This window comes from Puccinia triticina, chromosome 12A, assembly GCF_026914185.1.
Source record: "Puccinia triticina chromosome 12A, complete sequence".
NCBI classification, from domain to species: Eukaryota; Fungi; Basidiomycota; class Pucciniomycetes; order Pucciniales; family Pucciniaceae; genus Puccinia; species Puccinia triticina.
Window position 1 is genome coordinate 5,956,263 of NC_070569.1, and position 12,997 is coordinate 5,969,259.

The 12,997-nt window shown below is 47.6% G+C and overlaps 3 protein-coding genes across 3 annotated transcripts; all 3 read right to left on the reverse strand.

Annotated features, from left to right (window-relative positions):
* Positions 1 to 3,024: 3,024 nt before the first annotated feature.
* PtA15_12A587 (uncharacterized protein) lies at positions 3,025 to 3,831 on the reverse strand (the record flags this gene model as incomplete). Its single annotated transcript, XM_053162211.1, has 3 exons — positions 3,025 to 3,474; positions 3,546 to 3,725; positions 3,805 to 3,831. 3 exons carry the CDS (start codon positions 3,829 to 3,831, stop codon positions 3,025 to 3,027), a joined length of 657 nt encoding a protein of 218 aa, XP_053026152.1.
* A 1,774-nt stretch (positions 3,832 to 5,605) lies between these two features.
* On the reverse strand, positions 5,606 to 10,415 carry PtA15_12A588 (uncharacterized protein; the record flags this gene model as incomplete). The annotated part of the gene is made up of 8 exons (XM_053162212.1): positions 5,606 to 6,508; positions 6,586 to 7,134; positions 7,221 to 7,452; positions 7,560 to 7,764; positions 7,859 to 8,876; positions 9,552 to 9,842; positions 9,914 to 10,133; positions 10,408 to 10,415. 8 exons carry the CDS (start codon positions 10,413 to 10,415, stop codon positions 5,606 to 5,608), a joined length of 3,426 nt encoding a protein of 1,141 aa, XP_053026153.1.
* A 271-nt stretch (positions 10,416 to 10,686) lies between these two features.
* Positions 10,687 to 12,625, reverse strand: PtA15_12A589 (uncharacterized protein; the record flags this gene model as incomplete). Its single annotated transcript, XM_053162213.1, has 9 exons — positions 10,687 to 10,797; positions 10,869 to 10,884; positions 10,970 to 11,146; positions 11,239 to 11,315; positions 11,393 to 11,451; positions 11,528 to 11,573; positions 11,643 to 11,834; positions 11,928 to 12,274; positions 12,352 to 12,625. The coding sequence occupies 9 exons, from the start codon at positions 12,623 to 12,625 to the stop codon at positions 10,687 to 10,689; spliced, it is 1,299 nt and encodes a 432-aa protein (XP_053026154.1).
* Positions 12,626 to 12,997: the final 372 nt, after the last annotated feature.

Genomic DNA, 12,997 nt, shown 5'->3' on the forward strand with positions numbered 1-12,997 from the left:
TGTTTTGTTTTCTTTATTGCTCCAGGTTTTCCCCTACATCCTCAAGACCCAAGACAGATGAAGAGCAGTCTAGGGACAGACTGTAAGTGGTGGGTGGATGTGGTGGTCTAAATGGTAGTCAGCTTCAGATCCAAACTTCAAGATCAGCCCTCAAGAAAACCACCCTCAAGGCTCAAGATTCTCTCAGATCCTCCTTCTCCCTTTTCCCCACTCTCCTCTTTCTCACTTTTGCTCTTTCTTGGTCCTAACACAGATCTGTCTGTGGGTTTATTCCTAGTTGTTGTCTTGTTCTGGTTTTTGTTTCTTCCTTGTCTTTTGTCATGTTTATCTCCATTTCTCCTGGTTCCTCTCTTATTTCTTATGTTTCTTGTTGGTTTCATGTTTTATCTCTTTGTTCTATTTCTCTGCTTCTTTTCCTCTTTGTGTTGTCTGTTTCTTTTCTTTTCTCCTTTGTCTGTGTTGTGTGTGCGCGCATGGCGCGCGAGGAGATGATGACATGTCTGTGACAGGCCTCCAGGAATCCAAGTTCCGGGCGAACTTGGAGGATAGGAGGCCATAGCATCTGCTCTGATCCAAGGCGGCTATCAAGAAATCTATCCAATCCTCAATTCTTTTCCGATCCATTTTTTCCAATTCTGAGCGCGATAGAACCGCCAACGAAGATCCAACCTTTGTTGTACCCCCAAAACCACTTCCCCCCCCCAGCTATCACTTCGAATCCTTACGACTCATCCGGACCATCCGTGAGGGCAGTCACTCGACACCTTTTCCCCTCCCAGCGCTGCCGCCGGCCTAGCACCGAGCGGAGCTCCATACCGTCTTGGTTAAAGCCTCAGCAACAGGATTTCCGACCCCTTGAGAGGAGGTAAGACCTGCGCTGTAGTGCCTACTTAGGATTGACAGAAGCTGACCAACATCTTGCGCATACATCAATTGGCAGCTCCAGCAATCTTGCAGCTCGGATTGGCTAGCGTTAAGTGCAACACCTACCAAGTCCTTGTAAGAGATCATCCTCAATCTCAGCTTACCCTTAGGAAGCCCTAGCACTGACATTACTCGCAGTGATTGAATTGCTATACAGACACACTTGTCTCAAGCCGCAATCATGTGGCCCAAGCTGCTTTGCAGCCCATTTCATTATCACATCTCTTTCTTATCTCTATACCAGAGCCGGCCACTGATCCTCTCTTAGGTAAACTTTATTTCTTATTTTTCCTCTCAAGTCTCTGTGTCTGACAGATAGACCAAAACTTATTGTGAAATAAAAACTCTTAGTTCTGTGAACTCTTAATTCAGTGCTAATACCAGGCAGTTCACCATGTGCTCTTGAAGGGAGTTTCTTCCTGCTGTAAAATTTTGGTGGGCTTTGGGCACCCCAGTTAGAAGGTATATTTATTGTCTTATTTTTGTGATCCACTGCCAGCATAATTGGCTGGGTTGAGGTTATCCCAGTTAAACTGGGATGATCTCAACCAATTTAAACTTGGTTGATCTCAACTGATGAAATATAAATCCAAGGTAACCTGTGAGCCTGAGTCTCTACAGTGACAACAGGACACAAGAAATGGGGGGGCAATAGTTGGATTTCTTGGGATAAAGAAACTACAACTATAAGAGAAAAAGAGAAAGAGAGAGAGAAACCAAGCAGGATAAGGAAAAAGAGAAGTACTAGGTTATTCTAGTGGGAATGCACGTCCACTGGCAATGCTACTCTTCAGAAGAGTGCTGCTAATCTGTGCTAGAAGTGCTACAGCTTCCTCTCAGGAGGGTATCTGGATTAGATAAGTTTAATCCAGCCACAATTTTTTAGCTTCCTTCTGGATAGTCAAGGTTCTCAAAGGGAAACCTGAGGGACAGCCCTGTAACCTAGATTTGAGGCAAAGGCCAAGTGATAATAAGGGACAGCCCTGTGATCAAGATAGAGGCAAAGGCCTGTGGATTTGGAGGGACAGCCCTGTGATCAAGAAGGAGGCAAAACCAGAAGAAAGAGCAGATCAAGCAAGACACAGAGTTGTGCCTCTGAGATAAACAAGGTTCAGTGAAAGAGGTTACTTACTGTCAATATCCTAGGCGCCTGTGACGGTAGGTATACTGGGAGTATAGTAGGCTCTTTGGTGGTGATCCTGGAGTTATCTGGGTGGTGGTTCTGGTGTGCTGAAGTCTGTAGATCCGCCTCAGGCAAGGGGGATCCTGACTACGAAAATTTTCACAGTTTGCTTATGTAATTTACATATGTACATGTGGTTTGGCGCGCCTGGTAGCGCTGACACGTCACAACTGCGCAAGCGCGCCACAACTCAATAACTCAGGGAAGGAGTATAGTTACAATGAATTGATAAGTTGTAACTAGGGTTAAAATTGCATGAGGAAACAGAATATGAAGTCAAAACAAGGTTATCTCTTAAGATGAAAAAGATATAAAGTAATTTATATGTAACAAAGGTAGAACAGGCAGCTTTTAGGTCAGCTGTGATGACTCTAAGGCTGACATAACCCCCCTTGGGTTTATAGATGAGATCAACCCATTTTAAATTGGTTGAGTGCATCCCAGTTAAACTGGGATGACTTCATCCCAGCCAAATATGCTGGCAGTGTGATTCTTGGTGAAATTACATTTTTGACTCCCATTCTATGTGCAGGAATTACAATCTAACTCCCAAAAATTACCTTTTGGGAGTCAGAATGTAATTTTTGGGAGCCAATTAGTTAAGCTTCAAAAACTATACACTTCTTTAATACAACTTGGCAGTGATCACAACCTCTTTTCTCTGTACAACATTGATCTTGTCATTTGGAAGTATTTGCTTTTCTTTAAGGTTCAGTTAATTATTTTCCAGTCTTTTTTTGTTTGGCCAAACTGACTAGAGTGCCTCTTTTCTTTTTTTAAATGTATGCATGGTTAGTATGCAGATTGGTCAAAGAGTCTATTTGTTCTTGGTAGATGTACAGGCTAACAATGAAGCTTTGTAAATTTGGGGTGAACTATCTGTTTTGGTTTGGTGTTTATCAATACCTTTGCCACCACTACCAGATTTGCAAGACAAGTATTATAAAAACCTTGATGATTGCCAAAAAGTTGATCCAAGTTACTATATCACCGTCCGCCAGATCATAATATAATAGGGTGAACATGCTTTCATTGGCCAAATCAACAGCTACTTCTTCATCGTCCAAACCCGGGGCTTCTTCTCCTGAGGGCAATCGTCGGCAAAGTGGACAACGCATCTCTTCTTCCATCTTTTTACTGGCTTCATCGATGCAAGTTCTGTGGAATTCATGGCCACATCCATTCCATTGTGTGGTTTCCTCACCTAGTGCCCATTCTGTCAAGCAGATTGGACAGTGTTCCTGGAATTCCCTCCACGTCACTGCTTCTCCCGATTCGAAATCGTCGGGTACATCAATAACAATTGCCTCATTGAGTTCCGGATGAGATGAGTAGGTTTTCAAAGTTTCTCGACTTTCTTGTGAATTCTATAAAATGACCACAAATGTCAATCGCAAGGATTCCGTTATAATATGAGCAATCAAAAACTCCGACCTACCCGATGATTGAATTTGCGCCGGTGAGCTAAACCCGGAACTGGTGTGTGTGACTCATGGCCTGAAGCTAATATAGCTGTTGCACAGCCTTGTGAGCTAGAAACATCTCGGCTTTCTTTCAAAGCATCAATCCGACCCCATCGATTAATGGAATTCATCGCCCAGCATCCTCTGATCAAAATCTATCGAAAAATAAAATATCGCACATCGTCTCAGATTCTACTGAGAAAGGGACAGTATTTAGCGAAAGGCCCTGCATACCAGGTGAAGAATTAAACGGACGGCCATGGGAAATGTCGAACCACGACTTGAACGACAAATGGCCTGGGTTGAAGGATTGGGATGCGAACCAGGAAACCTATGAAAAAAGTCCAAGGCACGTTTGTGTATATGTGGTCTTTGATTTCAAGATTACAATAAATGAAGAATTGTTGATCATGTGTGTTTTGCTTAAAAGACAAGGGATCATGTCAGACTAGAACTTCCGCCCTCCCCCACAAATGTATACAATCTTTCATGGTGTCTCAGGATAAACCCCAAGGCGGCAAGAATTTCTCTAACACATTCCCTTCCTAAAATTTACAGTTTCATTGGAAATTCATTGGGTCACAAGAAGGGGTCAATGGGTGTGTAACAATTGAACTACAGTGAAACTGAAGAACTCCACATTGCCTTCAACTTCAACTTCACACTCCAACAGGACCCTGGAAACCCCCTATAACTGTGGGTAATGTAAAATTGGGAATTTTGGCTAAATTCATGCGTTGGGGGCACCGGGGAATTCTTGGGGACAATTTGAACATTTTCCTGTGTATGCTTGAGGCAAAATTCCCCCGGGGAACCCCAAAAACCCCAATGAAAAGCCAGGTTCTGCGGGCAGTAGCAGGTTTTACCCAATTTGGGTGGAAATTTCATCAGCACATTTCTAACATGTTTTATGCCTAACATCTTTAGTTTCAAAGCCCATTCATACCAACTTCATGCCTATCATTTTGCAAACAAACAGAAAAATTCATACATTTACATTACCCACCTACTTTGGGGGTTTCCAGGGTCCTACTCCAACTCTCCCTCCTCACCATTGCCAGAACTAATTTAATGCAAGTCCCTTGCTTTGGAGGGCCTAGCTGGTCCAGTCTGACGCAAAGCGGGGGCCTCCAAGTGAGGAACTTGTGAATTTGTGACCAATGGGTATAATTTGGACTGGATTCAGAAGCTGGGTGAATTCTGGTAGAAAAATGTTGCTGTCACATTTTCCCCAACTTTCTGGAGGAATTCACATCCAATTGGAAAAAATTTCAACCAAGTTTCAAAATCCTCACAAGCATAATGGCCCCCCAAGAGATTCACTTCCAGCAATCGAGTAACTACTGTAATGAACACTTGAGATTAAATGGTGTTTGTTTTGGCTACTGTACTGGCTTGTTCTTTTTCCTATACTTAGTGAAGGAAGAATTGTAAGTCCAGCCTTTCTTTTTCATCCATGTATCTATTGACAACAAAACTTGTGGAGTTGGTAACCCTGTCATGTATCAGTAATTATGGCTGTGTCTGTATGTGTATACCTACATATGTTATGTTTAGGGATGCTTTTTTATATATTGAGGTTCTCTATTATAATCTATCTATCTTTGTACCTATAAACTTTTTTTTTCTTCAAGGTTTGTTTTACCGATGGCCACATTAAAAGGGAGATAAAAAAAGAATAGGACACTTGCAAAAAAGAGGAGAGAGGACAGCTGAGAGGTAGAGAGAAAGAGATGTGTTACATATGTATAAAAGTAAAACCAAGGCAACAAAAAAGGAGGGGTGTAGAGAGACAACGGAGGAGTGAGTCAGGTAGAGAGAATTTTTTCAGGTTTATTTTTTGTTGGTTGTGTGTTAATATGAACAGATAACAAAACCAAGATATCTTCTAATAACCCAAACACAATGATAAACCGTAACGAAGAGGCTGAAGGGAAAAAGAGGAGAAGAGAAAGCTGTCTGCTTCTAAGACACGAGGTTCGTTTGAAAAGAAAGATATACATATGTTCAAACTTTCTTAGGGTTGAGTGTTGAGTCAGGCACGTAAAGCTCGGAGACTACCCTGGGAGTCCAATCTCCGGCGCTCTTGGTGATTCAAAGTCTCTTCACTATCAGCGAGTTGTTCGTCGCTGTGTCTAGCGCGGACGGTAGCAGCAGAGATATTGCGAGCGCGTGGTTCGTCACGGATCGAGTGCGTGGGCGAGACGGCGGAGGCGGCGAGCTGGGAGGTGGGGAAGGCACTCGGGGGCATGCAGACTGCTGCTGCAGGCTTCGTCCGATGATGGACATTTGGCTCGATGGCCCGGCTCAGGCAGTTGATCACTTCGGCCTGGTCGCCGTCGCCCTCGCTCAAGGAGCTCGAGTGGCGATAGGGATGATGGACCGAGCGAATTGTCGAGGCTCCCTGGGGAAATGATTGTTGTACATTGACAGATTGCGCTCGGCCGTGCGATGGAGCGTAGGCGTCCCGAGAAGATCCTCGGCGCGAAGGATCCGGTTCGACTAGTCTATGGATAGCTTTATTAAATGGTTGATCACGTCGAGCTAGTCCGGGTAGCTGCTGCTGCGTCGGCGGAATCGCATGCTGCCGATGGTCAACTTTTGTCGGGCCACTCTCGACATTATCCCATCCCTCGTCATCGATGCTCATCGAGTCGACATTCGTTGAGGATTCCGTATCATCCCGTGCGCCCTCCATCAGGCCTTCATCGTGGTCATCCATACCAGTCGAGTGGGAGGTTGGCCCAGATGAGGAGTGGTCGTCGGCTCGACTGTTGGTTCCCCAGTCATCGCCTTCGGGCTCAGACCAACTATCAATCCCTAGGTCACTATCATCTGATGGTCTGAAATCAGCACTGGCTCGTGAGGCGGCAGGATCGACGTTAGTTCGCATCCATGCGGGTGTTACTTCAGCGATATGGAAGAGAGGCGGTTTGAACTGGTACAAGGGAAGAGATAGAAGGTCAGAAAAGGTGTTTGTTTCGGAAGCCGTCTAGAGAGTTACAATGCACATACCGATCGTATCCGAGCAGTCAGATCCTCCCAGTCGGCTTCATCTTTAACTAGGAAACCGAGTAGCATACTTGGATCCAGTGCGGACAAGTTCATCCTTCGAACCTTCTCTGGATGAAAAGTCTGTAAAGCTGAGCTGGGATAAGCCCCAGCATAGAAATCATCCAGCTGTTCCCTACGGAGATTGATTGAGATCGAGGAAGAATTGCCGGTCTGAAACGAGACTTTGTCAGAATTTTTGGCCTGCTGCTGTTTTCTCGGTCGATGGCCCAGTCCTTCGGAGCCAGCAGATCCAGACATAAGGCTATCAGTATCCGTTGAAGAGATCTGTTCCCAGTCTCCATCTTGCTTCCCAAATGAAGTCCTGGGATTCAAACTGATCCTCTGCGCAGGGAACATGAGGGGTTTGGGTGGTTCCTCGAATGGAATTGCCGGCCGAGAGTGATGAGGGTCAATGTAAAAGAGCGAGTCCCCCTGATGACCGCAGAAGTAATAGGAAGAGGATGGTCGGCCGCCAGCGATTCCGACTGATTGAGGGAAAGTGAAAGTCGCCTAAGATGAAGTCGAAATAGAGTCAGAGGAAAAATATATAAATAACAAAACAAAGGACATGGTTCAAGTAGACAGTTAGGACCAACCTTTATCGCCTCGTTATATACTGGATTGACTCCGTCTAGTCCCAATCTAACATTAATCAAGACCAGAACTGGCCTCTGCCAGGAAGTTTTGATTGAGCTGGAGGTATGGTCCCCGTTAGCGCCGGAAGAAGTGTTAAAAGAAGATGCACTGAAGACATCGGAGCGATATACTGTGCCATCGGTGTCAGTAGCCACTCCTATTCCGGCGGGCATGAACTGATTGGTCAAAGCTCTGTTGGCAAAGATAGACGTGCAGATGGGTAAGAACTCGTGAAATCCGGATCCAGGAAAAGGTGGATATTTAACGGTGGTTTTGGGGGCGATAAGAAGTTTACGTACTTGATCGCTCCAGCAGCTGTACTAGGTCCAAACCATTCACCGACTTCTTTCCCTAGTTCTTTTCCTTTGGATGTGAAGTGGTGGACTGAAAATGGAGCCAGGGGGGAAGCGGAGTCGATGAACCATGAGAGCAGGCGAGCGTACAGCGGGTCCACGGCCAGGGAGCTCGAGGGAGACGTAATCGAAGGGATGGGCCGTCGCCAATCTGAGATAAGTTGGGTTATCGGGATGGATGTTTTTTTTTTCTCTGGTCAGAATTGGAACGTGGTCAACGCGAGATAGTTGGTATGGTCACTGACCTCTTCCGAGATGAGTTACCAACAAGGCATTTGCCAGCATGCTCTGGCCCGTTCGTAGCATACATCCCCATCCGACGTCAGTATTCAAGCCTCTGGGCGGAGCTGAATCAGGTGTTCGATGGTCGTCCTCATCGGTTCGATCACCGAGATGTCGATGGGGACTCGGACTCCTGGAGCCACCTTGTCCACTTCGTGGTTTTTTACCAGTCCGACCGATACTCAGGCTTAAGGAGGCCAACATGCCGCCCACGCGAGCACCGGCAGCACCGATAGCGGATGATTTTGAGCGGTCGTTGGTACATGGGATAGGTGGGAAATCGGTGCGATAGGTGAGGCCGATGATTGAAGCGAAGGCATGATAGAATACAGGGGGGTAAGAGTGAGTGACGAGGGGGGACAGGAGAGTGGGGTCATCGATCCTATGATTGTTAGGATGATTGAGGGCAAGTGAAGGTTCGGGAGAGGGTGTGGAGGAGGAGGGTGAGAGTGGTTGGTTGGGATTGATGCGAGCGGAGAGTGCGAGTTCGACGCTCTTTCGGGCTGGTTGGGGTGGCGAGTGATGAGATAGGGAGGAGCTGTTGCTGTGATGTTTGAAGATCGCCTTGGTCTTGCCGACGGTGACCCGACGCAGACCGGTTCGTTTCTTGAGTGAGAGGGGTGGTTGATGACTTGCATCTGAGCCGCTTCCCGTTCCAGGGTTTCCGAGGGGCATACCGAGATCCTCATAGGGGGAGTCATCCGGCTGTTGGACTTCTCCCCACTTCCAAACCCCAGAGAACTGCTGGCCACCGATGATCCATAGTTCGGCGGTCAGACGAGAGTCGTAGGAGTGGGCATCGGTGTCGAACATGTAGTTGACCGCCTTGTCGAAGAAGTTCCCGAGCCCACGGATGTTGGAGGGGGCGAGATGAGCATGGCTGTTGGGTGAGCGCCTGGGATCGACTGCTGTGGATCGGTGGTGATCATCTGGGGGAGTGGAGTGGCCCTTGAGCTGAGCAGCCGGCTTTTGGTGTTGATTCTGTTGTTGGTTCGTTTTGAGTTTCTCGGGCGAGCGGGGTGAGGTGAGGAGAGGGGTAGGGTTGAGGAGAGGGAGATGGGAGCTTGATGAGGAGAAGGCGTGTTGGAACCAGCCACTGAGACGACTGGGTAGGGCAGCAGGACCGGAGGCTACGATGGATAGTGGCGAGTCTCGGGAGGGTTGAGAGGGTGCCGGTTTGGTGGGTCGTCTGATGGTTTCTAGGGGGTGGGTGGCTGATAGGAACTGATCTGAGGATGAGGATGAGGATGAGGATGAGGAGGGTTGGTGGTTGGTGGATTGATTCTGAGTCTGATTCTGATTCTGGTTCTGGTTCTGGTTCTGGTTCTGGTTCTGGTTCTGGTTCTGATGATGGTGGCTGAGCATCTTTGAAGTTTTTGTGAGTTGGCGGAGGAGGAGTGAGGCTTGTTTTGATGGTGAGCTTGAGGGGAGATGGGCCGGTTGAGTTTTCAAAGGGGGTGTACCGGGGTAGGGGAATGCGCCGTGTTGTTTGCCGGGTTTGGGTGGTTGAGATGAGGGTGGGCTTAGTTCTAGATGAGTTTGATTGGGTTGCAGGTGGTGGTGGTTTAGGTGGCTTAGGTGGTGTTGGAGATGGGTGGGGTTGGATGATGATAGGAGACTTTCGCGGTGTGGATCTTCTGAGGTGGTTAGGGTGACGATGGTGTCGGTGAGACTGTTTGGATCTCCCACGTCGAGTGCGTCCTGGAGGCTTCCCTCCTGACCATCGTCTTCAAATGATCGGATATCGGCCGGGGTGATTGGATCGTAATCCGATAGGTTATCCCTGTTGCAGTTCGGTTCGGGGAGAGTGACTGGGCTGGTTTGGATGGTTTCGATGAGCGATTCTAGGGAGGGATTCTTGATGTTGTTGGCTGGGGGGTCGGTTGGTGGGGTGGATGTGAATGGATGGGGGAATGGGTTGAAGACTTTTGATGAGGCACGTCTCAGCTGGGTATGCAAGAGGGTAGTTAGTTAGTATGTATGGATATAGCTGAGTGGTGGTGGTGTGTCCTGCTGACCCTGGGGATCGAGTTCCCGGCTAGTTTCGGTAGATGCTGGCTCGGCCTGGCAGTGGTGGTGGAGTCTGGCTGAGGGGGGAGTGAGTTCTGCCGTTCGGCCAGTTGGATGTGAAGGGGTGATCGCGGTGTTGCTGTTGGCTGATCTTTGTCTTCTGGGATCGCAAAGGGTGAGAAGTTGGCCGAGGAGTTGGTTGCTGAGCGGTTGCGGGCGAAGATGTTCCTTTTCTGCTGGTTCTGGTTCTGGTTCTGCTGTTTCTGCTGTTTCTGCTGTTGCTGTTTCTGCTGGTTCTGTTGCTGTTGCTGTTGCTGTTGCTGTTGCTGTTGCTGGTTCTGTTGCTGCTGGGCTGGGTTCATGTTTTTGGTTGGTTTCAGGTCATGAAGGAGACTTTTCCGGCGAGGCCTCAACTCCGCCCCCACCAGTACCACAACCCCATGCACATCGCACCCCCCTACACCCATACTCAAGGGACAGTGCACACCACCCCGCCAAGTACATAGACATCCACTGCTGCAAGTCTACATTGACCAGCGTTCTTCGGGCAAAACTATCAACTCATCACCGTGATCACCAAAAATTAGAAAGAAAGAAGATATGCGGTACAAAACTAACTAGAAACTGAATCACAATAAATAAACTATGTAGAAACTTGGATGAGGAGCAAACAAGCGAGCCGCAGACCCAAGTACAAACACCACAGCAGAAGAAAAACTAAATAACACTGATCATCTAAACTGCTTCAAGCCCCCCAGGGAGCTCGACATAACAACTGGCTCTATTGCTTCTTCTTTTTGGCTGCCGAGTCATCTTCTTCTTCTTCGTCTGTTTCGCCCTCCTCCCTAACATCTGCCAGCGGATTCCCCACAATCATCCTATAAACAATTCGCTGGCGAGCAAAAACACGACTTGGAGATCAGATTGCACTCCCACTATCCAATTTAGATTTCGAAAACTTACCCAGATCAAGAAATACCTGGAGAAAGAGGTGATCAAGGTCGAGTGAGCTAGTCATCAGTCAGAATATCCTCCAACGATAGATGGCGAATCAAGCGGCTTACCAAAACAAATTCAGGATCTGTAGTAGCATGATCGGCGCAAAGATCTGCCATCTCATCCATCCAGTCAGATACACCTCATTCGAAGGCGACCATCGCTTGGCAAACTCCGGCACCATCGTCTGGTACTCCGAATACACCGAGTATAAGATCCGCAGATTCTGCCAATGTCGAAAATACCTGGTAGCTCAATCCGAATTCGCCTGCTCCTCAGCCTCCCTCCGGACTCATCGCAGATAATAATAATAATAATCCAGCGGAGCCTTGCTTACGTCCAAATACACAAGAAGATCGCAAAGCTCACTTCCGACGTACGCTGGTATTTCGTGTAATTGATGCACTTGGATAGCTAGACAATTTATTTTAACAACAGCAACGGCTTAGTCAATCGACCCATGGCGATTCAGAGAGATCGAGCAGACTCACTCCGAGAAAAGTATCGGAGATGTCCATAGAGACGAAGATAGTCGTGCCAATCATCGTGACTGGGGTATTGGAAATGCCATGTTAGCCCAAGCAATAGGAAAAAGAAAAAGAAAAGAAAAAAAGAATGAAACTTACGATTTGTGACATAAGACCATCCAACAAGCCATAAGGTTACCAAATGCTATGAGTGGAAAAGACGTATTAGAATCCTTTTTTCTTCTTCTTTTGTTTTGATGATGAGCAAGCGCACATGAATGATCAGTTCGACGAAATCACTCCGGGGTTTCTCTATCCTGAGGGACGCGATGAGCATCTGTTGTAGCCAGTAGGAGAACTGTAACAGATAGTAAACTTTGGTCGTGGGCTCCATCCTCCAATGAGGATATCCTTTCCAAAACTCGGCCGTGTTGTACCACCACGTAGGCTGACTGGCCATGACACGCTACAGAGAGAGAGAGAGAGAGAGAGAGAGAGAGAGAGGATTATTAGTATCTACGGATAGAGAAAGAGAGTGAGTGCGCAAAGGGAGACAGACCATTCCGATGATCGTTGCCGAGCCCCAGTAAAAGACCGCATAGCCTTGATCGACAAACCTGTGCTGTTTGGTACCTCTGAGGCCGAGGTACCTAGCGTAGGGCCTGATGAGATATTCGGTGACGGTTTGGCGGATGCATGAGAAGACTATGATGTAGAAGGCCAGGAAGAGGAAATCCTTGACTCCTTTCCCGTACCGATGGTAGCTTTCGTCGGCCTGGAGTGGTAGTGGGTAGGAGATCAAGACGAAGGGAGATAATGGGTTTGAGTCGAGCCAGCCGAGGAAGCTGAGTTGTTCGAGGATGGCCCAGGGAAGAAGGATGATGAGGATCATACGGAAGGAGGTGCCTGGGTGGATGGGGCAGTTAGCAGATTCATACAACATATATATGTACAAGAAAGCTGATCAGTCCAAGCTGGCTGACCTGGATGGCGCATCCATCTCATCGTTTTCAAGTCATGCCAGAAGCCTTGACTGACTTGCTCCCAGTGGGGTATTGGTTTGGTGGTTTTCGGCTGCGATTTGGGCTGTTCCGACAGGGTGGGCGAGCCGGTGATTGGTGAGAGGTTGGTGGTGTGATCGAAGTTGTTGGCGGCGAAGCGGTGGTCGGCTGGGGTGTGGGTGACATGGTTGAGGACGAGCTGGACGGATGAGGTTCGGGTGCGGAGCGTCTTGGTGGCTTGGTTGGTCTTCTCCATCAGGATTGAGTGGCTGGTTGTCGGAAGAATGTCTTGAGCGCTGCTGGTTGGGACATAAATCGAGATAAATATTTATGTACACCCTCGAGGCGAATATGATTTGGATGTCGACCGCATACATAGAAATACTCACCAAACAGGAGTCAACCCATCATCAGACTGCGAATCACTCAGAACACTGAGGGTGACCATACCAAAGGAGTCCACCACTCATCTCGAACTCAAGCTCTCGACCAGGAACGAAAGATATGTAATCTCAGCAAGCACTTGATCAAGATTCGAACACGTTGCAGCTTTCACTATGTACAAAGTGGGAAAAATTTCAAGAAAGCCAACTGCAGCAAGTGTTTAAACAGCCGGCCGGAATGCCAG